The sequence below is a fragment of the Rhinopithecus roxellana genome, chromosome 20 (genome assembly GCF_007565055.1).
Source record: "Rhinopithecus roxellana isolate Shanxi Qingling chromosome 20, ASM756505v1, whole genome shotgun sequence".
Classification (NCBI taxonomy): domain Eukaryota; kingdom Metazoa; phylum Chordata; class Mammalia; order Primates; family Cercopithecidae; genus Rhinopithecus; species Rhinopithecus roxellana.
In genome coordinates, this window is record NC_044568.1 from 939179 (window position 1) to 964177 (window position 24999).

Here is a 24999-nt window from a genome sequence, read left to right on the forward strand (position 1 = left end):
CAAAAGGCCAATTTTAGGTTCTACAATAGTGATTTTATCTGCAGGAGTCATTGGGAAAGTTGCAAATCTTGTGGCCTCTGGAATAATGGCTGGCAATCCTTTATGTCTACACCGTAGCAGAATTCAGGCTCCTCTCATCCTCCTAACCTAGTGGTCTCTCATTAGCTTTATGAAGGTAGTTTCATTTTGGGCAAGGGTTATTATCATTTAAAATATACACTAGGCCGGGCACAGTGGCTTACCCCTGTATTCCCAGCACTTTGGGAGGCTGAGGTGGGTAGATCACGAGCTCAGGAGATCGAGACCATCCTGGCCAACACGGTGAAACCCTGTCTCTGCTAAAAATACAAAAATTAACTGGGCGTGGTGGCATGTGCCTGTAGTCCCAGTTACTCAGGAGGCTGAGGCAGGAGGACCACCTGAACCCAGGAAGCAGAGGCTGCAGTGAGCCGAGATCATGCCACTGTGCTCCAGCCTGGGTGACAGAGCAAGACTCCATCTCAAAATAAAATAAAACAAAATAAAATAAATAAAATAAACATTAAATCTGTCCCAAAGTTAACTTGGCCCAAGCCCAGGAAAGAGTAAGGGCAGCTTGGAGGTTAAAGGCAAGATGGGGGTTAGTTAGATCAGATCTCTTTCACTGACATCATTTTCTCACTGTTACACTTTCTGCAAAGACAGTTTCATGACTGGCTCCATGCACATCAGAGTGGCTTGTACACTTCACCTAAAAGATATGTGCAACCCACTGTCAGATTGTGTCTGGGAAGCTGCTGCTTCCTTGGGATATATATATATATCCTTCAATAGTACCAACAGAGAGGCTGGGTAAGCCCCCTTGGCAACCGTTTCACAGTTAACTGAGTCAAGGAGTCAGAAGAAATAGCTCAACCTGCCGCTATAACTTTGGGAGAAGTGGCAATTGGGCTGCTATTACTTCTTCAAGATAAATTGTCTCATATCTGGATTGTCTCATTCAGGACTTTTTCAGCTTCAAGTGAAAGAAAATAAAAATCAAACTGGTTTAGCAAGAAAGAGATGTATCATTTGGACCACACACACATCTTTCCATCGTTCACCTTATGACTTCCTTGTCTTGGCTCTGTATTTCATCTTAGGCTTTTCTTGAAAAATATATTGAGTGTACACTAGGTGCTGGTCACGAGAGACACATCGAGGTATAAGACAGATATGACTTTATGGAGCGTAGCTTATGGCAGAGAGTGGGGTGGGCAGATAAACTATGAACAAGGAATTACGCAAATGACAAATCAATGACAACATGATGGAAGATGTGAAGAAGACAGGAGCTGAGAGTTTTGAACCCGAAAGTATCTGAGACAGATTTCAATCAATTTAGAAAGTTTATTTTGCCAAGGTTGAGGATGCGCCAGTGACACAGACTCAGGAGATCCTGATGACATAGGCCCAAGGTGGATGGGGTACAACTTGCTTATGTACATTTTAGGGAGAAATAAGACATCAGTCAGTACACGTGAGATTTACATTGGCTCAATCTGGAAAGGCAGGACAACTCAAAGTGGGACGAGGAGGTGCTTCCAGGTCATAGGTAGATTTTACAATTTTCTGATTGGCTATTGGCTGAATGAGCTGTTATCAATAGAAAGGAATGTCTGGATTACATAAGGAGTTGTGCAGACCAACGTTTTATCACGAAGATGAAGCTTCCAGGTAGCAGGCTTCAGAGAGACTAGATTGTAAATGTTTCTTATCAGACTTCAGGTCTGTGTTGATGTTAATGCTGGTTGACTTTTCCTGAATTCCAAAAGGAAGGGGGTATAATGAGACATCATGTCCAACCCTCCCTTCTCATCATGACCTGAAACAGTTTTTCAGGTTAAATTTGGAATGCCCTTGGCTGAGAGGAGGGGTCCATTTACATGGCTAGGGGGCTTAGAATTTTATTTTGGGTTTACAGAATGTACCCCAAAAGATTTGTGTTAAATCACATTTCACAAATGGTTAAAAACATAGTTCTCATAAAATAGATAATGGGCATTGGCCAAAGATTTCCTTAGCTCACTAAGGAGAAAAGCAGCAGGATGAATGAATGATTCCACAGAAGGTTTGAGAAACTGATGTTTGTGTAATCAGTAGAAAAAGAAATGCTGAAATAACTTTGCTCAGTTAAATATAAAACTGACTGATAGGCCGGGCACGGTGGCTCAAGCCTGTAATCCCAGCACTTTGGGAGGCCGAGGCGGGCGGATCACGAGGTCAGGAGATCGAGACCATCCTGGCTAACACGGTGAAACCCCGTCTCTACTAAAAAAATACAAAAAACTAGCCAGGCGAGGTGGCGGGCGCCTGTAGTCCCAGCTACTCGGGAGGCTGAGGCAGGAGAATGGCGTAAACCCGGGAGGCAGAGTTTGCAGTGAGCTGAGATCTGGCCACTGCACTCCAGCCTGGGTGACAGAGCGAGACTCCTTCTCAAAAAAAAAAAAAAAAAAAAAAAAAAAAAAAAACTGACTGATAGACAGGACAATAGAATCACAAGCTTTGGGGTTATCTTATCTACTAGACTGAAAAAAAAAAAAAAAAAAAAGATTTTGGCCAGGCATGGTGGTTCACGCCTATAATCCCAACACTTTGGGAGGCCGAGGTGGTCAGATCACCTGAGGTCAGGAGATCACCTGAGGTCAGGAGACCAGCCTGGCCAACATGGTGAAACCCCGTCTGTACTAAAAATACAAAAATTAGATGGGTGTGGTGGCCCATGCCTGTAATCCCAGCTACTTGGGAGGCTGAGGCAGGAGAATCACTTGAACCCAGGAGGCAGAGGTTGCAGTGAGCTGAGATTGCGCCACTGTACTCCAGCTGGGCAACAGAGCGAGACTCCATCTCAAAAAAAAAAAAAAAAAAAAAAAAAAGATCTCAACTCAGTTTTCTAAAAGTTGACATCTGTCATTGCAGACTAGGGAGGCCATCTGGGCCTGACTTGATGGTGAATAATAAATTAAACAAAGTAATATTACTGTGAGGAAAGAAATAGCTAATTAGAAAATGCTCTAGCATGACATTAAAAGTTTACACGATCGTCTTTTTGTTTTTTTTTTCCCCCCAAGCTTTGGATATTTTCCCTAACATACAAATGACTTGGCTTCGTAGGGTCTACATCAGTCACTCACAGTGGGCATTTCATTCTCATTTTAAATCAAACGTAAAGAGGTTAAAGAGAAAGAATGTATGATCCTCAGGGGGTATGTGACAGGAGAAAACGTAATAATAATTATTATAATAACAATAGCTACTACTCATTGACTCTTAGATGTTAATAGATGCCAGGCTCTGGGTCCAGCATTTCCGGATGTCGTGGAGTCGCACTTTTACACAGCACTGATCAGGTGTGCAGAAAAAAATAAAGCTTTTTTCTTTTCTATAATGGACTTAGACTTTCTCATGCACTTTTGTGAGCTCCTGGTGACCAAGGAGAAGGGCCTCTGTATGCTGCGTGTGGTACTTTCTGAGCTTCACTGCTTCACTTTTCTGACTGGCCCCTGTTAACAGCAAAACCAAGCTCTGTAAAATAGTTCAAAGAAGTTTATTCTGAGCCAATATAAGTGACTGTGGCCTGGAGAAACAAACCCAAGAAGCTTTGAATAAGTGGTCCTGAGGTGGTTAGATTACAGTTTGGTTTTACACATTCCGGGGAGGCAGAAGTTACAGGCAAAGACATAAATCAATACATGGAGATTATAAATTGGTTTGGGCCCAAAAGGCAGGATAGCTTTAAATGGGTTATAGGAGATTCTTTAATTTGCAGTTGGTTAGAGTAAGGCTTTGCTAAAACTTGGAGTTTACAGGAAGAAATACTTTACATTGGCTGGGCGCGGTGGCTCATGCCTTCACTCCCAGCACTTTGGGAGGCTGAGGCAGGTGGATCATTTGAGGTCAGGAGTTCGAGACCAGCCTGGCCAACATGGTGAAACCCCATCTCTACTCAAAATGCAAAAAAATTAGCAAGCTGTGGTGGTACATGCTTGTAATCTAGGCTATTCTGGAGGCTGACCAGGAGAATTGCTTGACACAGGAGGCGGAGGTTGCAGTGAGCTGAGATCACGCCACTCCACTCTAGCCTGGGCGACAGAGTGAGACTCCATGTTTTATGTTGAGGATGCATGCAGCAAGATGGATTGCCTACGGTGTGACTGCGCCTTTGCCTGGCCTGGCCTTAGTCCTGTTTATAATCTGGTATTTTATTGCCACAAAGAGTCTGTTTTGTCAGTCTTATGATCTCTACTATAACATTCATGTTAGTCCATTGTTGTATCTAAACTCCAAAAGAGAGGGGGTATAATGAGACATGTCCAATCTCCTTTCTCTCATGGCTGACAATTCCGTTCTTAAGGTTTTTCTTACATCCTCTTGGCCAAGGAGGGGAGAATATTCTGTCAGTTGGGGGGGCCTTAAGATTTTATTTTTAGCCTACATTCCTAAACCAGTGCCCACTGAAGCGGGACTGGTCCCGCTAGCTTTGGGGCATCATTCTGGCTTTGTGCTGGAGATCCTGGCCTGTTGCTTCCTCTTGTGAGTTCCCTCCATGCAGCGCCCTCTCTGTCCCACTCCTAGGCCACTGTTGGGCCTGGTTCAGGGAGGGCCAGGAGCCTGCCTGAGTCCTCCCCCTGGGGAGCCTTTTCTGCTCCTGCTGCTGCTGCTGGAATGATGATGCCTGGTGCATGGATAGGTCTCTGGCCAGCGTTCCAGCCGAGGAGGAGGAAAACCCACCTCTCCCCACCACCTGTCCTTTCTCCTTCCCAAGGTTTTCTAAGCCCTAAAGGGAAGGGCTTCTCCTGTAATCACCCAATGAGTTCATCTAGAGCTGATTCACTGAGAGGGCAATATTTTAGCAGAGAAAGCGTTTAATAAACACAGTGCCAGCCAAGCAGAAGGATGGGAGTTTATTACTCAAATCGGCCTCCTCCAAAATTCAAAGACTAGGGTTTTTCAAGGATAGTTTGGTGGGAAGTGGGGCTAGGGAATGGGGAATGCTGGTTGGTGGGTTGAGAGTGAAATCACAGGGAGTCAAAGCTGTCTTCTCATGCTGAGTCAGTTCCTGGGTGAGGATCACAAGACCAGGTAAGCCAGTTTTGTTGTATGGGTTCCTGGTCTGGATGGCACCAGCTGGTCCATCAGAATGCAGGGTCTGGAAAATATTTCCAACACCAATTTTAGGTCAATAATAGTGATTTTATCTATAGGAGCAATTGGGGAGATCATGAATCTTATGACCTCTGGCTACATGTCTCTGGAGCCAGAATTCTAACTTTGTGGCTAATATGTTAGTTTTACAAAGGCAGTTTTAGTCCCCAAGCAAGGAGATGGTTAGTTTTGGGAAGGAGCTGTTATTGTCTTTGTTTTAAAGTTAAGCTAATGGCCAGGTGTGGTGGCTCATATCTGTAATCCCAGCAGTTTGGGAGTGCCAAGGTGGGAGGATTGCTTCAGTTCGGGAGTTAGAGACCAGCTTGGGCAACACAGTGAGATCCTGTTGCAACAAAAAATTTAGCCAGGCATAGCGGCATGCACCTGTGCTCCCAGCTACTCAGGAACCTGAGGTGGGAGGATCCCTTGGGCTCAGGAGGTCGAGGCTGCAATGAGCTGTGATTGTGCCCCCGTACTCCAGCCTCGGCAACAGAGAAAGACCATGTCTCAAAGTAAATAAAGAAACAAATACAAATAAAAAATGAAGTGGAACCGAAACTAAATTCTTCCCATAGTTAGCTTGGCCTAGGCCCAGGAATGGGCAAGGACATCTTAGAGATTAGAAGCAGATGGAGTTAGTTAGGTCCGATTTCTTACACTGTCGTAACTTTTGTATGTCATATTTCTCTTACTGTCATAATTCTTGCAAAAGTAGTTTAACTCCCACACATGCCATATCCTTCTTCCTGGGCTAGTGCCTGCCTTGTCTACTCCCCTAAGGCAGAGAGCAGGGAAGAAAAAAAATGGTTTAAGAATAGGGATAGTGTATCAGGAGTAAGCCCAAAATATTACTGCATTTACACTTAGATGATCATTTAATTCTCCAGTTATTCTAGATAGAGCATCATTTCCAAGGATCAGAATAGTTCAGCAACATGTTAGGGACACACAGCTTCTAAGCAACGGTTCTGGGTTCAGGTCCAGGATTCTATGATGCCAGAGCCTAAGCATATACAAATCCTATTCTGCCTCCTGATACAGGGGTAGGTGGAAGGCTAGAGGGTAGACAGCTCGGGTTTGATTTTGGCTTTCCTGACTGGGTGGAGGCTTTGTGACCTCAGGTGAGCCACTTCACCTGTCTGTACTACAGCCTTCACAGCAGGTATGCCACCCATCATATTGATTACAACACCCCCTATTCTCCATCCACCACTTAGGATAGGTGTGAAGTTGATGACACAATAGTTGGAAGGGAACTTTTCCAAAATAAAAGCCCTCTTCAGATTCTGCAGATAGAAGTCCTCTTCAGATTTACGGCCAAGACATTTGCGATGCTGTCTTGACTGAATGGACCAGATCCTAGACATTTGGATTCTTGCCCCTGGGATTCCTTGAACACTATGTGATCTTGAGTAAGTCTCACACCCTTTCTGAGACTCAGTTTCACCATTTAGAAGGGGATGGGCTCCACCAGCTCTTCTGTTGTGCTGTAATTTAAGACCGTGTGGCAGAAACAGCAGATGCAGCTGTGAAAGCTCCCAGATGTGGTACACTAGCCCCAGGCCCCCTGTCTGCATCTGCCTCTTGGCCAGTTGCCCTGTATCTGTTGTCAAATCCTCCTCTTTGTTTCTAATTTTGCTTATTTATACTGTCTCCTTTCTTTCCCCTTGATTTTCCAGAGGTTCATCTGTTTTATTTACTTATTTATTTTCTTCAAGAAATTAACTCTGGGATTTGTGTATCAATTCTGTTTGTTTTCTCCTTTTCTGTAGGTTTATTTTGTGTTTGGCTTTGACTTTCAGTTTAATATTTTACTAAATTATTTTTTCTTCTTTTGCCTAACTCTGCTCTTTAAAAATAATGAATAGCTTTTTTTGTTTGTTTGTGTGTTTTTGTTTTGAGATGGAGTCTTGCTCTGATGCCCAGGCTGGAGTGCAGTGGCACAATCTCTGCAGGTTTAAGTGACTCTCCTGTCTCAGTCTCTTGAGTAGCTGGGATTACAAGTGCCTGCCACCACGCCCGGCTAATTTTTGTATTTTTAGTAGAGACAAGGTTTCACCATGGTAGCCAGGCTGGTCTTTTTTTTTTTTTTTTTTTTTTTTTGAGACGGAGTCTCGCTCTGTCGCCCGGGCTGGAGTGCAGTGGCCGGATCTCAGCTCACTGCAAGCTCCGCCTCCCGGGTTTACGCCATTCTCCTGCCTCAGCCTCCCGAGTAGCTGGGACTACAGACGCCCGCCACCTCGCCCGGCTAGTTTTTTGTATTTTTTAGTAGAGACGAGGTTTCACCGTGTTAGCCAGGATGGTCTCGATCTCCTGACCTCATGATCCGCCCGTCTCGGCCTTCCAAAGTGCTGGGATTACAGGCTTGAGCCACCGCACCCGGCCCAGGCTGGTCTCGAACTCCTGACCTCAGGTAATCCTCTCACTTTGGTCTCCCAAAATGTTGGGATTACAGATGTGAGCCACCACACCTGGCCAAAAATAATGAACAAGCATTTAAGGGAATAAATGTTTCCTCTAAGTTTTGATATGCTAACATTCTGGCTTTTGCTGCTTCCTTGAGGGCCTGCAGTTGAGTTTTTAGTTTCTTTTCTAACATGCTTTAATTTAGGCATTTTTTTAAACCCCTAGAATTAGATTTCTGTTTAAATTTTTATTATTGATGTTAAGTTACTGTTTTAGTGCTTTCAAGTTAGAGAATATGGCCTGTGTACTTTTCCTTTTTCCTCTGATTTTCTTTCCTTTCCTTTCTTTCAGCATAGCTTAGTATTTGTTCAATGTTGTTAAAAGTTCTGTGGACTTTCAAGAAAAAGATTATATTAACCGTTTGTAGAGTGTACTTTTTTTTTTTTGTGGAGAAAGAATAAACCTTTTTTCAACTTTCATTTTAGATTCAGGGGATACATGTACACATTTGTTACCTGGGTATATTGCATGATGCTGAGGTTTGGAGTATGAATGATTCCATCACCCAGGTACTGACCATAATACCCAATAGTTAGTTTTTCAATCCTTGTCTTCCCCTCCCCTCTCCCCTCTGTAGTACCTAGCGTCTGTTGTTGTCATCTGTGTGCCCATGAGTATAGGGTATACATTTATTCATTCCAATGTATTCTAAGGTCCATATCTTTTTTTTTTTTTTTTTTTTTCTGAGTCAGAGTTTCGCTCTTGTTGCCCCGGCTGGAGTGCAATGGCGCGATCTCAGCTCACCACAACCTCCACTTTCCGGGTCCAAGGGATTCTCCTGCCTCAGCCTCCTGAGTAGCTGTGATTACAGACCTGCACCACCATGCTCAGCTAATTTTGTATTTTTAGTAGAGACGGGGCTTCTCCATGTTGGTCAGGCTGGTCATGAACTCCCGACCTCAGGTGATCCACCCGCCTCGGCCTCCCAAAGTGCTGGGATTACAGGTGTGGGCCACCATGCCTGGCCAAGGTCCAGATCTTTTATAACTTCATATTGTCCTTTTGTTTGCTTGAGCTAAATGTGTAGTGCTTATTACGTTTCTTCAGGCAAAATGATTCAAAAGCATTCTTTTTATTTCTAAGAGTTCTTGCCTTATCTGTGCATGGCAATATTATTAACCACATAACTCTACAAATCTTATTATGTTGACATGAAGTTATCTTTGTTGCAGCTAATGCATTTTCTCTATAATTTTACTTTGTTGCTGGTATTCATTCATTCATTTATTCATTGAATATACAGAGTGAATACCTGCTGTGCTGAAGAGACACTAATGAGCAAAATAGCCAAGAACCCTGTGGCCTCATGGAGTTTTCTTTCTAGTTGAAGAAAAATAAACAATAGTAAATGAACAAAAATAAGTAGTAAAACATGGCATGTTTGAGGCTGATAAGTGCCATAGAGAAAAGTAAACAAGAAATGGGGACAAGGAATCTTGGGGAGTGGGGGCATTCAGATTTTATAGGAAATTCAGGAAAGGACTCACTGAAAAGGTAACATACAGCAAAGATCTAAAGCAGGTGAGGAGTGAGCTGTGTGGATATCTAGGGAGAGGTTGTCTCAGACAGAGAGGACGGCAAATGCAAGGGCCCTGAGGCAGGAGTGCACCTGGCAAGTTGGAAGAGCAGTAAAGAGGCTCGTGTAGCTGGAGCTGGATCCATGAGGGGAGACTGGAGGAGGATTAGGTCTGGGAGGATATATATGGGGAGAGGGTTGGCAGATCCTGCGGGCCTTGTCAGGACTTTGTCTTCTGCTCTGAAGAAGATGGGGAGCCAAGGAGTTAATGAGACCGAACTGACCTTTGCATGTGTCTTTTTTGGTTGTGGTGTGGTGGATTCCTTTTCCCTAGTAGGTCCTTTCCCATTCTTTCATGTCTAACCTTTCTAAGTCCTTTGGTCTTGTGTAACAAGTGGCACATTGTTAGAATTTTTTTTTTCTTTTCTTTTAGAGACAGAGTCTCCCTCTGTCGCCCAGGCTGGAGTGCAGTGGCGTGATCTCAGCTTACTGCAACCTCTGCCTCCTGGATTCAAGCAATTCTCCTGCCTCAGCCTCCCGAGTAGCTGGGATTACAGGCACCTGCCACCACGCCCGGCTAATTTTTGTATTTTTAGTAGAGACAGGGTTTCACCATGTTGGCCAGGCCGGTCTCGAACTCCTGACCTCATGATCTGCCCACCTCGGCCTCCCAAAGTGGTGCTGGGGTTACAGGAGTGAGCCGCCGTGCCCGGCCTTGTTTTTTTGTTTTTATTGTTTTTTTTTTTTTTTTTTTTTTTACTTTAAGTTCTGGGATACATGTGCAGAACGTGCAGGTTTGTTACATAGGTATACATATGCCTTGGTGGTTTGCTGTACCTATCAACCTGTCATCTAGATTTTAAGACCCGTGTGCATTAGGTATTTGTCTTAATGCTCTCCCTCCCCTTGCCCCCCACCCCCTGACAGACCCCAGTGTGTGATGTTCCCTCCTTGTGTCCATGTGTTCTCATTGTTCAACTTATGAGTGAGAACATGTGGTGTTTGATTTTCTGCTTCTGTGTTAGTTTGCTGAGAATGATGGTTTCCAGCTTCATCCATGTCCCTGCAAAGGACATGAACTCCCCCTTTTTTATGACTGCATAGTATTCCATGGTGTATATGTGCCACATTTTCTTTAGCCAGTCTATCATTGATGGGCATTTGGGTTGGTGCCAAGTCTTTGCTATTGTGAATAGTGTTGCAACAAACATACATGCGCATGTGTCTTTATAGTAGGGTGATTTATAATCCTGAATCTGAAGATCTTTTCTCCATAGGAAAATGTTTTAATGTTTATAGCTGTAATTGCCATGTTTCTTATGGTGTTTCTGTTTCTAAAGTTTTCTTTTTCTTTCCTATTTCATTCTTTTTTATTCCATCTCCTTCTGAACAGATAACTATTATCTTAAATCAGTGTTATATTACATTTTTTAAGAACACTTTATTTTGTTATTATTAATAATGACATTTTGGTCTTATTACAAAAACAAAAACAACAACAACAAAAAAAAAACTAATGCTTTGGAATCAGACTTCTTGGGTTAGAATTTCTACTGTACTACCTCCTAGCTGTGTACCCTTGGCAAGTTACTTAGCCTCTCTGTGCTGTGTTTCCTCATTTGGAGATAATAGTCGTAATTATGTCACAGGATTGTTGCAATATCAAATTAGTTAATATAAGTGAGGTGCCCAATGTCTGCTAAATAGCACTCAGTAAGTGTTAGTCATTATTGTTAATTTAATAATTATTAGAAAAATATAAAAAATCAGAGAATTTTATCCAGATTCCCAGTGCCCATAACCACTATTGACCCTATATAGAGAGTGAAACAAAGGTGAAACCTTACTGTGTATACTATTTGGTAGCTTGCATTTTTCACCTAAAAATAATCTGCAATAAACGTAATTGTGGCAAAACTTTTGTGCCCCAGCTTTAATAATTTCCTAATAAATTTCTAAGCCAGGAATTGACGGCTTTAAGCATATATGCGTCATTAAAGTGTTTGTCAAAATGTCCTACAATTTAAAAAATCAATTTATAGTCTTATCAATCTCGTATGACGCTTTTCAGTTTATTAACATTAACGTCCAGTGCTATAAATTTCAAAGACATGATGCAAAGATTATACACATATTGTATTACAAATTATGTTGAACATTTTCATTTGCCTATTGCCATTTGTTTATATTTATATATGACTATGTCCTTTTGCCTTTTTCTTATTGACTTGTAAGAACTTTTTATATGAGAAGACTATTAATAGGTCTAGGTCTTTTCTGACATATGTATGTTGCAACATTCCTCCTTTTCATGTTGTAAATTAATGTTTGTAATATGCATTCTTAGTGGTATATAAAGCATTCGATTCAACTCCAATCTATTATGATAAATATCAAGTCAATTGCCAGAAAAATTTCTCAAGTTTTTCTTTTCATTGAGTAATTGTTATCTGAATTATCCATGCTGTGTTCACTGTCTCAAATGGATTTTTTAATTCAGTGATTATATTTTCTTTCTGAAAGTAGTCTTTCCCACTCTCATATTTGTTCCCTTTTCACAGATGCACCAACCTCTTGAATCTCATTGAAAATATGAATTAGGTAGTTTCTAGAATGTTCTCTCTTTTGGCAGCAGTTTTGTTTCATGGGAGTTACTTTGATTCTGCATTGTTTCTTCCTATTTAAATGACTAAACTTTTCACACATCCTATTGTGTTTATTTGCCCATACTTATAGAAGAGTGAGCACAGAATTGACAAGTGTCCTTGTTCTAACATTTCATACCGGGATAAAGGGAGACAGGAGTCTTTTGTGTTTTTTTGAATTCTGTTTTGTCAGATCAGGAGTCCTATTCCTGACATTTGGGCGGGGCTACAGTGGAGACAGGTGCATAACAGGCAGCCTTCATGCCAGATGGAGAGCCATCTTCTCCACGTTGGTTCTATACATCTCAAAGTCAGAAGGGGTCCTATTCCTCTCTGAAGTCCTATTTGGAAGCAGTAGTGGCAGCGTCCTTCACTCACTCTGTGGTGTACTGGCCACCATGGACACACGCTGTGGCACCCTTCCCCTGCCCGCTGCTCCAGGTGCTGACATCTCTCTTCCTGCATATGAATGGGAATCGGCGACCCCCACCCAGTCCCTGATGGTCTCAGCCAGGGTCATTATTGGGCTCTGTTGAAACACCTTTTAGGGATGACAGCCAGTCAATTCCCCTTTATCTGTATTTTCACGAGTGTGAGACCCCAAATACTCTAGATGGTTCACACTCAGGGCATAAATAATATCGAATTGTGCCCCAGGAAAGCAATTCTTTGGTCAGTGTTCTTTCAATTCTTCAAATTATGGCAAAGAGAAAATCTCAGAGGGCTCTGGTGTATCCTTAACACTCTAACACTTGCTCTTTGCTGATCTCGCATTAAAAAGGGGTCGGAGCAGTCTTTAGATTGAGAGCCTTTGGTAAGCAACACCATCTGCTTGCACATGCATGACCTTGATTTCCATTTGTTTATCTTTTTTTTTTTTTTTTTTTTTCTGAAACGGAGTCTCGCTCTGTTGCCAGGCTGCAGTGCAGTGGCGCAGTCTCGGCTCACTGCAACCTCCGCCTCCCAGGTTCAAGTGATTCTCCTGCCTCAGCCTCCCAAGTAGCTGGGACTATAGGCGTATGCCACCATGTCCACCTAATTTTTTTATAGTTTTAGTAGAGACGGGGTTTCATCATGTTGGCCAGGATTGTCTTGATCTCCTGACCTGGTAATTTGCCTGCCTTGGCCCCAAAGTACTGGGATTACAGGCATAAGCCACCATGCCCGACCTTTTTTTTTTTTTTTTGAGAGAGACAGGGTCTTGCTTTGTCACCCAGGCTGGAGTAAATGGTGCAATAAAAGCTCACTGCAGCCTTGACCTTCTGGACGCAAGCGATTCTTCTACCTCAGCCTCTCAAGTAGCTGGGACTACTGGCGTGCGCCACCATACCCAGCTAAATTTTTTAATTTTTTCTAGAGACAGGGTCTTGTTGTGTTGCCCAGGCTGATCTTGGACTGCTGGCCTCAGGTGATCCTCCTGCCTCAGCCTCTCTAAGTGCTAAGATGACAGACATGAGCCACGACGACGACCTGTGTATCTTTCTGTTTGTTTTGTTTTGTTTTGTTTGTTTTTAACAATTATTTTCTATTTGTAACAAGTGATTTTGGATTTCCTTCTAAGGAAGAAATAAAAAGTGTCCTTTAAAATTAAATTTATTATTAAAAAAGCAAAACAGATATTTCAACACTGATACACAGATCTAGCAAAGTCCACAAAGGTAGCATCTGAATGGATAAAGTTAAAATTTACCCAACATAGCTCTGTTTTCTTTCTATTACTTTAATTTGTAGGAATCCCTGGAAGTCCCTGCTGTGTGGATAGCACCCTTCTCGATTTCCAGCAAAGATACAGATGCTCTCTTGTGTTTGTATTTCTTTTGGTAATTTCAGTGGAAATTTGGAAGAAAATTTGGAATATTAAATGTGGAGGCGTAGAGGCTCAAATTGTCTTCTGTGCTTTGAATCACCTAGCCCATTTTTGGAAGCTGCCTGAGAAGATTCGTGAATGGAGAGAAAACATTGTGATGAAAATTTTAAACTTTGGTTAGGAACGATCTTTGAGAGCGAGCAGTTTTGGGGTCTTTTTTCTTTCCCACTGATTCAAATGCTTTTAGAATGTCCCTTTTCGTTCCTCACACTCATCTCATCCTCTTACTAGCTGGAAAAATCTTTGTGGTCAAGAAACAAACTGAAGCCCCCATGTTTATTATTATAATATTAGTAGTAGCTGGGCATGGTGGCGTGTGCCTATAATCTCAGCTTCTTGGGATGCTGAGGCAGGAGGATTGCTTGAGCCCAGGAGTTCAAGACTGGCGTGAGCAACATAGTAAGACCCTATCTCTGCCAAAAAAGAAAAAAAAGAAAAAAAAAAAAAAAAACAGCCCGGTGTGGTGGCATGTGCCTTTAGTCTCAGCTGGTTGAAAGCTGAGGCAGGAGGACTGTTTGAGCCCAGCAGGTCAAGGCTACAGTGAGCTGTGATTGTGCTGCTGCACTCCAGCCTTGGTGACAGAACAAGACCCTGTCTCTAAAATAATAATAATGACATTAGTCACAGTAATAATAATCATGATGATGCCACTAATTGAACACTTGCTAAATGCCAAATGCTGCTGTGCTTATCATTTTACATGCGTCATTATCTTTCAATTTCACAAGAATTCTATGAAAAAGGAATTTGTATTCCAATTTATAGATGAGAAAAACAGAGGCCCAGAGAGGCTAACCAGCCTGTCTAAGGTTATGAGATGAGATTTGCATCCAGACATGGTTTGACTCCAGGGCTTGTGCACTTAACCACTAAGGGATGCCGTTTCTCAAGAGACTGACTACAGCACACTTTGGGCAAACTTCTGCAGAGAAAATAGCACCATGAAGTTAAGTCCATGGTCACCTAAATGCAGTTGAGTGCCAGGATGGCAAGGTGGCAACCTATGTAGGATGAAAGGTAGAAATGCTGGAAGAGCATGACAAGAATGTATTTACAGCCAGGCAGTGGGGTTTGCAGCTGGGATTACAGACAGCTCATATCTGTAATCCCTGCAATTTCGGAGGATAGGGTGAGAAGATCACTTGAGGTCAGGAGTTCAAGACTAGCCTGGGAAACATAGCCAGCTCCCATCTCTACCAAAAAAAAAATATTTTTTTAAAATTAGCTGGGCATAGTGGCACAAGCCTATAGTCTCCAGCTACTCAGGAAGCTGAGGCAGGAGGATCGCTTGAACCCAGGAGCTCGAGGCTTCAGTGAGCTATGATTGCACTATTGCACTCCAGTCTGGGTGACAGAGTGAGACCCTATCTCTAAAAGCAACAACAACAATATCAACAAGAAATTTACGATGAGGGGTCTTCATAGCATTCTTTCAGACTAAGAAACTACTTAATGGACAAAAAGTAGGTAAAAATATATAGTGATTTAATGATACAACTAAGAAAACTGTATAAGTGTGTGTGGAGAGTGAGAACTTTCCCTCCTATGTACACATGATATACATTTTTTTTCTGCTGTTCATGGAAGAGTTACAAAAATGTATAGTGTACCTGGTAGTGTACCATGCACACTACCCCCATCCAACATACTGAAAAACAAACCAAAACAAGCCAAAAACCCTCAACATACATTTTTTGAAGTAGAGTTTTATATAGGCCTCCTTTTCATATCCTGATCAATAAAATAATATCAAATAGAGTCATGAAATTTGTCCTGCCCCCTTGTCTCCCTTCAGGTTTAAGTTACTGAGCCAGGAGGAAGGCGAGTACTTCAATGTGCCTGTGCCACCAGAAGGAAGTGAGGGCAATGAAGAACTGCGGCAGAAATTTGAGGTGAGGTTTCTTTTCTTTCTCTCTTCTTTCTTTTTTCTCTTTATTTTTTCCTTCCTTCCTTCTTCTCTCTCCTCTTTCTCTCTTATTCTTTCTTTTTTATTTTTCCCTCCCTCCCTCCCTTCCTTCCTTCCTTCTTTCCTTCCTTCCTTCCTTCCTTCCTTCCTTCTTTCCTTCCTTACTTCCTTCTTCCTCCCTCTCTCTTTTCTTTCTTTCTTACTTTCTCCCTTTCTTTCTTGCTTTCTTTTTCTTGTTTTCTTTCTCTTGCTCTTTCTTGCTGTCTTTCTTGCTTGCTTTCTCTCTCTTTTCTTACTTTTTCCCCTCCTTCCTTCCTCCCTTCCTTCCTTCCTCTCTCTTTCTCTTTCCCTCTCATTCGTTATCTTCTTTCTCTCTCTGTCCTTCCATTCTTTGTTTCTTTCTCTCTCCTTCCTTCTTCCTTTCCTCCTTCCTTCCTTTCCTCCCTTCCTTCTTTCCTTCATTCCTTCCTCCCTCCCTCCCTCCCTTCCTCTCTCCCTCTCTTTTCTTTTTCCTTCCTTCCTTCCTTCCTCTCTCTCTCTCCTTCCTTCCTTCTTTCCTTCCTTCCTTCCTCCCTCCCTCCCTCCCTCCCTCCCTCCCTCCCTCCCTCCTTCCTTCCTTCCTTCCTTCCTTCCTTCCTTCCTTCCTTCCTTCCTTCCTTCCTTCCTTTCTTTTCTTTCTTTCTTTCTTCTCCCCTTTCTTTCTCTCTCTCTTCCTCTATCTTCTCTCTCTCTCTCTCTTCTTTCTTCATCTCCTTTCTTTCAACAATGGGAACCAGTTAGGTTTGCTGCTGTGCTGATTTTCCTGTTTATGGCATGGTTCCTACCAAGACTTTTCATGACTCTGAGCCTTTGCAAGGTTGTTTCATCTCCTAGAAAACTCTGATTAATCCTTCAAGACCCCAATTAAATGCCCTTGCCTTATGAAGTTATTCCCGCTTCCCTGTCTGCATTCAGACTTAGACATTTCTTCAAAAGTGCTTATTCACTGCCCACCATTTTGATGGACTGGAATGGTAGTCACGGTGAATGAAATAAGTAGACAGCGGGCGGGGCGCTGTGGCTCACGCCTGTAATCCCAGCACTTTGGGAAGCTGAGGCAAGCAGATCATTTGAGGTCAGGAGTTCAAGACCAGCCTGGCCAATATGGTTAAACCCCGTCTCTACTAAAAACACAAAAAAATTAGCCAAGCATGGTGGTGCATGCCTTTAATACCAGCTACTTGGGAGGCTGAGGCACAAGAATTGCTCTGGGTGGCAGAGGCAGCAGTGAGCCAAGATTGCATCACTGCACGATCAGTAATGCTCTGTTGCCCAGGCTGCAGTGCAGTGGCACGATCTTGGCTCACTGCAGCCTGGGCAACGGAGCAAGACTTGGTCTCAAAAAAAAAAAAAAAAAAAAAAAAGAGTAGACAGAGAAGTGATATATTTTGGAGGCTGAGTCAACTAGGCTTGCTGATGGATGGAATCTGGATTGGCTCTATTGGCAGAATGGTGCTATATAGTTAACGAATGGAATTGATTGTGCTAATGACTTCATGAAATACCCTGGGGGTAGATCTTCCCAGAGAATAGTTTTATCAAATGGGAAGCCCTTGGCTGTGACCTTGAGTTACATTGCTGGCTCTACTTCTACCTGAGATAAACCCCTTTCCTTCTATGGGGACAAATAAACACCATTTTCAGCACATAAGAGGTGTATAAGTGTATAGGACACATCCCTGCTTTACAAATAAAATATTCGGGGGAAGATAGGTTTGAATGCTTACATTATATGTGCATTGAGTGATTTTAGTGGTTTCCTGAGGGAAAACACATTATTTTGTTCCCACAAACTCAATACACTGAGTCTGGTGGGAGATGATCAATTCTAGATAAGCCATGATGGCCTACTAACTCCCCAAAAATGTGTATAATAGCATAGCTAAAATGAAATGGATTTTTATTATTGTTATTCATCAAATAATGACACAAGCAAATAAAAAAATGTGTAAAGACCATGTAAAGTCCTGTGAAAGAGAGATCAGGTACCTTGAGAACATGTACAAAAGAAATGTCACGTAGTTTGAGAGGATGGGGAGGTGTCAGGGAGAAAACAGCAATGGAATTTTACCATGTAAAAAGAGGGAAAATGTATTCCATTCTGCAAACAGCATGTGTAAAGGCCCTATGGTTGGGGGTTATATAGCAACCATGTGAGACTGAAAGAAGACCAGCCTGGGTAGAGCAGAGAAAGCCAAAGAGAGTCCAAGGCTGGGGAAGTAGGTGTGGGTCAGAGTATGCAGGGCTGTGCTGGCCTTGACAAGGATTTTAGCATTTATCCCAAGAGTATTTATCCAAAGGATTTTAGCATTTATCCCAAGAGCATTTATCCAAGAGTGCTTATCCCAAGAGTATTTATCCCAAGGATTTTAGCATTTATCCCAAGAGCATTTGCCCAAGAGTGCTTATCCCAAGAGTATTTATCCCAAGGATTTTTAGCATCTACCCCAAGAGTATTTATCCCAAGGATTTTGGCATTTATCCCAAGAGCATTTATCCCACGGATTTTAGCATTTATCCTAAGAGTATTTATCCCAAGGATTTTAGCATTTGTTCCAAGAGCATTTTTCCCAAGAGTGTTTACCCAGGAGCATTTATCCCAAGGATTTTTTTTTTTTGGAGATGGAGTCTTACTCTGTCACCCAGGCTGGAGTGCAGTGGCCCGATCTCGGCTCACTGCAAGCTCCGCTTCCTGGGTTCATGCCATTCTCCTGCCTCAGCCTCCTGAGTAGCTGGAACTACAGGTGCCCGCTGCCACGCCTGGCTAATTTTTTGTATTTTTAGTAGCGGTGGGATTTCACCGTGTTAGCCAGGATGGTCTCAATCTCCTGACTTTGGGATCCACCCGCCTCGGCCTCCCAAAGTGCTGGGATTACAGGCATGATATCCCAAGGATTTTAGCATTTATCCTGAGAGCCAGTTACCACAAGTGGTGTATTTCAGTACGTCAGGGTTGGTTGCCTCTGGTTAGGCGGCTTTGAATTCTAGGGCTCTATATTGCAGACATGAAAAGGCAACCATTAGTGAGTGTATTCCTGTTTCTGAAGGCACATCGTACACAGCAAGATAAAGGACAAGGTTGTTGAAAGAAACAAACTTTCTTTTTTTTTTTGAGAGAGAGTCTCGCTCTGTGGCCCGGGCTGGAGTGCAGTGGCCGGATCTCAGCTCACTGCAAGCTCCGCCTCCCGGGTTTACGCCATTCTCCTGCCTCAGCCTCCCGAGTAGCTGGGACTACAGGCGCCCGCCACCTCACCCGGCTAGATTTTTGTATTTTTTAGTAGAGACGGGGTTTCACCATGTTAGCCAGGATGGTCTCGATCTCCTGACCTCGTGATCTGCCCGTCTCGGCCTCCCAAAGTGCTGGGATTACAGGCTTGAGCCACCGCGCCCGGCCGAAAGAAACAAACTTTCTATCAAGTTTGTTTTTCCCTCAACTTGATAGAAATAGTGCTTAGGGGCCAGGCATGGTGGCTCACTCCTGTAATCCCAGCACTTTAGGAGACCGAGGCAGGAGGGTTGATTGAGCCCAGGAGTTTGAGACCAGCCTGGGCAATATAGTGACTCTGCCTCATTATTTAAAAAATATATATTTTTTAAAAATAAAAATAAAAAAGAAATAACTTGTATTCCCAAATTCCTTGTCTTGAGCCTGTGCCTTCCCTACATGCTGGAGGATAGTGATAGTTCTGACCCAGTGGGGCCCTCCCTTCCTGGAAACAAGTGGAACGGACACATTGGCCTTGAGCTTGTCAGTCATTCTCCAGTGACCTCGATAACAGAGACTTGTTCCCAAAGTCTTGGACTCAAACCCAAGTGAACTGATAAAAGCATCTTCCCTCCAAGTAGAACTAAAAACTGGATGCTGTTTGATAAAAATTAAGACAGGAAGGCCGTCCTTCCAGAGAACACTTTCCATCTCTTTCCCACAACTTGCCGGTGAAGTATCCATTTGCTGCTGTTATAGAAATGTACTATTAAGGGTGAAAAACACAAGGCCGGTATTTTCTTGTATACAATGAAGTCTCAGTTTTACAAAATGATTTCTTCTGTCCTGGGGCAGCCGGGGGGACATTTCAGAACACCAAGGAAAAGATTTTCTATGCAAACAGTACATTTGTCTGGGCCGGTAATTGGCTTGGAATAGGAGACTGTTTTGTCCGCGTGCAACAAATTGTGTCCCTTTATTTCTAGCAAGAGCCTGCAAAAGCTTGTTTATGCCTGAATTATAATCGCTCCATACTGTAGTTGTTGATTAAAAAAAATGTTTCCAACAGACCGAAATTGTTCTCAGGCTTACAGAGGAATTTCAGTTGACCTTGAACGTGAGAAATGTAATCCCTGGGAGATAACCAATTAGCACCCGGAATGACTCAGAAATTACTTTCAAGCCTCTTATCTGGAGGAATCCTGAGTGACAGTAAAATCGAGCTGCTAGAATTGGGGTAATAGAATTTCATGGTAGTGTGAGCTTGGTGCAGTTGCCACACGTGGTATACTTCAGAATGTCAGAGCTGGCTCTGTTTGGTTAGGGGGCTTTCAGTCGACCGTGGGCTTGGGAAGAGAAGACTCCATTTTGGATGGCATACAGTAGGATTTCTCAGAGTCTTAAAATGTATTTATTTAACAAAGTGCTTACTGTGTGCCATTTAGGATTCTAAGTGCTTTGCAAACATTAACTCCAGTAATTTAATCCTTACAACAACCTAGAATGGTAGGTACTGTTATCACGCCATTTTACTTTTACAAATGAAGAAACTGAGGCCCACAGAGGTTTAAGTAACTTTTCAAGGCCCCAGAGCCGCTGGTTGTCCCGGGTTTGAGTTTTCCCCAGAAACAGACTATAAGGATTCAAGTGCAAGTACTTTATTTGGGAGGTGATCCTGGAAGCACCATAAGTTAATAAAGAAGCATTGCCAGAAAAGGTGGGAAGCCAGGAAAGTATTATCAAGCAAGCTACCGCTGTGGGCAGCTAGGTTTTAACCCTGCTGGAGAACTCTCTAGTCAGCGCAGAATGCATGCCTCAGAATTTCCCAATCAAGGGACAGGAAGCTGAGGGGTTATCCATTGGCTCTCCTTCCATTGCAGGCTAAGGGCTGCTCCCAGGGAAATCCACCCACCAGCACTTTCAATGTGCCCTGTGCACTGTGCCTGCTCCTACAACCAGAAAATAAGCTGCAGACAAAGAATCGCAGGTGTTTGCTGTTAGCAGCCCCAGGTGTAGAGAGTAGCATGCTGGTGGTGTCTTGGAAGAACACCAGTGATCGTATCTGTGCAATGTAGCCTAATGGTTAAGTGTGATGGCCTGAGAGCCAGACTGCCTAGATTTGAATCCCAATTCTGCCACCTCCTTGCTGAGTGGCTATAAGCAAGTTGCTTTGTCTCTCTGAGCTTCTGATTCCCTACCTGTAAAATGGGGAATTATAGTACTTCTTACTTCATGAGGTTATGTGAGGATTGAATGAGGTAATGCATTTAGCAGAGTGTCTTACACGTCATACACATCCAGATGTTAGATGCTAGCATCATGGTTGCTGTTATAATTATCAGCTCCCCCTTTGGGATAAATAAAGCTCAGAACATCCTCTTTCTGGGCTTTGGAAGGGCTGCTTGGAGGTTAGGGAGAATCTACAGGGACTCCTAGCCTACAGAGGTCCTTGCCCCACTGCTAGGTAGCTGCGAGTGCCTGTAGTAGTTCCTTGTAGGGGTGGAGTGGCAGAGGAATCTGCAGTTTTAGCCAGGACAGGCATTCATCATCAGGAGTGGAGCCCAGAGCCTGGCTGCTGGGGCTTCTCCACTGTCCCCTCTTGCTGTCTGGAAGGTGACTTGGCTCTTTGCTCAGAAATGCTATTTGCTTTCTCTCTTAGCGTTGAGTTCTAGGGCTCTAAATTACAGACATGAAAAGGCAGCCATTAGCGTATTCCTGTTTCTTCAAGCACATCCTACCCAGCAAGATAAAGGATGAGTTTAATTTGTGCCTCAATTTTAAAATGTTCTCTCTTTGATGCGGTGTGTCCTGGGCATTGTCCCCTTGGAACAATAGGATATTTCGAAGGACAAAGGACGGGGCTCCTGTCCTCTGAAGGCTCACTGTGTAGGGGCCACAAACCCGGGTGTTTTCAGGAGCCAGGCAAACAAGAAGAAGGCGAAAGAGCTTGTATCACCCAGTGTTAGCAGATCCCCTTCTTCAAAAGAAGCTGGGGGTCTGGGTTTTCATATATCCAAATTTTCAACAGTTGGCAACTAATTAAATATTAAAATGACAGCAAACACTGTGCAGACCAGATCAACAGGGTTATTAGACTTCTTTTTTTTTTCCAGGGTTATTAGTCTTCTGATCTAGATTCTAGAAGTTAAATTAACATGCCCATGGGAAACGTTGTAAAAGCAAGCTAGGAGGGAGGGAGGAAAGAGGGCTGCCAGCCCCGGATTCAGAGGAGAGAAGGGAGTTTCTAGCGCTGAGGGATGAGGCTGTTAGCTGCTCCTTGAAGGACAAGGAAAAAATCAACCCCACCCCACCCCCACCTCCACCCCCCACCAAAAAAAGTCCTTATCTATTTTGCTAATCAAAGTCAAATGAAGAAATCGGGAAGTTTGAGGTCTGTGCTCACGCTTCATGGGGAGTGTGTGCTGGGACCCGCAGGTGGATGGGAAGGTTCCCAGGATGGGAACTGAGGACTGGGACAGGCAGGACTTGGATCTTCACAGTCTGGAGAACGGAGTGTGTGAATCCAATGGGTCCTGAGCCAGGATTCAAAGAAGGCAGGACACACGGTGATAAGGTGATGGGGGGGTGGAGCGGGGAGGGGAGGAGGGAATGTGTTTGGGTCAGGCCAGCTTGGGGGTGATGATTTAGGAGGGTGTGAGGACATAGCCCAAGAAAGGTGAGACAGCTTCTGTCCTATGCTGGTTCTTTAGTTTGCAGTCTCCATTGCGAATAAGATAACTTTGTAGTTTTAACTACCCCCTCACTACCTCTGCACCCCAAATCTGTCTCCAGTTCAGATATCTTTGCTCAAGCCCCAAACCCACGTATACAACCACTTACTGGGTATTTACACGTGGATTAAACCTCAATATATCTTACTGCAAAGTAAACTGACCAAGTATGTTCACAGCAGCATTGTTAGTAGGCCGAAAGGGGAAACAACTCAAATGCCCGTACACAGGAGACGGGATAAACATCAATAACGAGTGCCATTCAGCAATACAAAGAGACAAATTACCGATTTATGCAAAAACATGGATGCATTTCAAGAACATTTTGATGAGCGAAAGAAGCCAGGCACAAGAGTACGTACTCTACGATGCCATTCAGCTGAATAAAGAACAGACAGAACTGACCTATGGGATAGAAACCGGAACAGAGATAGCCTTAGTGGGAGGGGGGTCGACTGGGAACTTTTGGAGGGTGATGGAAATGTTCTGCGTCTTGTTTGGGGTTTGAGTTACATGGATGTGCGCATTTGTCAAAATCCGCAGAGCCGTGCACGTGAGATTGGTGCACTACGCGGTGCCCAGCTCGATTTTCAAAACATGAATAAAGAGAAACGGGTGGATGCTTTGTTAGCCATGGTTCCTAAGTGGTAACAGTGGAATATGCATCCCATGAGGGGGAAATAAACCTTGCAGTTTTAAGCTGCTGTGGGGAAGAGGGGATCTCAACATGTCTGAAATCACACCAGTCATCTCTTCCCCACACTTCCAAACTTACTCCTTTTCCGCTTCTTCTCATCTCAGTGGAAAGAACCAGTATCCTGCCAGTTGGCCAGAACAGAAGCTGGAGCTGTCCTTCATCTCCGATCTCCCTTCTCCCTTGCCCAATGTGCTACCCAGCTGGGGTCAGTCTGTCTCCCAAACAGGTCCACTTTGTTCCATCTACACTGCAGACAACTGAGTCCATCATTTTTTGTTTTTTTAAGACAGGGTCTCCCTTTATCACTAAGGCTGGAGTGCAGTGGTGCGATCATGGCTCACTGCAACCTCTGACTCCTGGGCTCCAACTCCTGGGCTGATCCTCCCACCTCAGCCTCCCGAGTAGCTGGGACTACAGGCACACACCACCATGTCTGGCTCATCATTTCTCTCCTTAATAATGCAGTGAATTCCTAGTGATCCCCCAGCCCACATGCTGGGGGTCTCCTCTCTCCACTCAGAGTACCTTTAAATTTTTAAGGTCATACCATAGCCCTGCTACAAACCTTTCAAAGGCTACTTGTCATGCTTACAGTCAGCCTGAATTTCTTAAGGTCCTTTCAGCCCTTCGTCTGCCTCCTGTGTCATATCTGCCCTGCATTTCATGCTCCAGCCAGATGATGTTTCATTCTTTGAATGTGTCTTCCCCTCTGTTCCATAAATACCGTTCCTGCTGCCAATACCAGTTTATCTGCCTCAGCAACCCCAACATACCTTTTGGACACAGTTTGGAGGACCCAATCCCAGCTAGAATGCACCTTTTTTGAGAGTATCTGCATCCTTTTTGCCCTCTGATGTACCCTCAGCACCTAGAGCAGCACCTATCATGCAGCAGGTACTCAATAAGAATTTTTGGTTTGTTTGTTGGTTTGTTTGTGACAGGGTCTTGCTCTGTTGCCCAGGCTGGAGTGCAATATAGTGATCATAGCTTACTGCAGCTTCCAACTCCTGGGCTTAAGGGATTCTCCTGCCTTAAACTTCCCAAGTAGCTGGCACTACGGGCCCACTGTGACCATGCCTAGCTAATTAAACTTTTTTTTTAGATGGGGTCTGGCTGTGTTGCCCAGGCTGGTCTTGAACTCCTGGTCTTAAGCAGTCCTGCCTCAGCCTTCCAAAGCTTTGGGATTACAGGCATCAGCCACCATATCCAGCCTTAATAAATGTTTTTTGAATGAATGAATGAATCTTCCCTGATATTCAAAACTTCGGAAAGATTTATGTTGCCTCTTTATCTTCAAAACAACCAAATAATGCAACAATAATAATAGGTACCATTCACTGAGCATCCATTGTGTGCCAGGAATGATACTAAGGACTCTGTGATACATCATTTCATGTCATTATCTCCGTTGTCTTGAAAAGGTGATGAATGTTTAGGAAGCTTCAATCACCAAATGCAATTAAGTGCCTTCTCTTTGCCACACTCCTCTAGGTACCAGGGAAACAGTGGAAAGCAGAACAGTCAAAATCTTTGCTCTCAGGGAGCTTACATTCTGGTATAAGGAGAAAGACGATAAATTGGGAAACAAGTAAATATATGGTTTGTAAGATGGTGACAAGTGTTTTAGAGAAAATCAAGTAAGTGAGGCAGATGGAGATTGCTGAGAGCAATTTTATGTGGGGTGTTCAGGGAAGAGCCCTCTTATTAGAGGTGAGAGAGTTCTGGAGAAAGAGTGCTCTGAGCAGAGGGAACAGCAGGTGCAAA

At 43.5% G+C, this 24999-nt stretch overlaps 1 protein-coding gene across 2 annotated transcripts in view; it reads left to right on the plus strand.

Annotated features, from left to right (window-relative positions):
• PRKCB (protein kinase C beta) overlaps window positions 1-24999 on the plus strand; it is a 392285-nt gene that overhangs the window by 268501 nt on the left and 98785 nt on the right. For both annotated transcript variants that reach the window (XM_030924982.1, XM_030924983.1), the window contains exon 8: window positions 15453-15549. In XM_030924982.1, the coding sequence (XP_030780842.1) occupies window positions 15453-15549 (97 nt within the window). The remainder of the gene's footprint in view (window positions 1-15452; window positions 15550-24999) is intronic.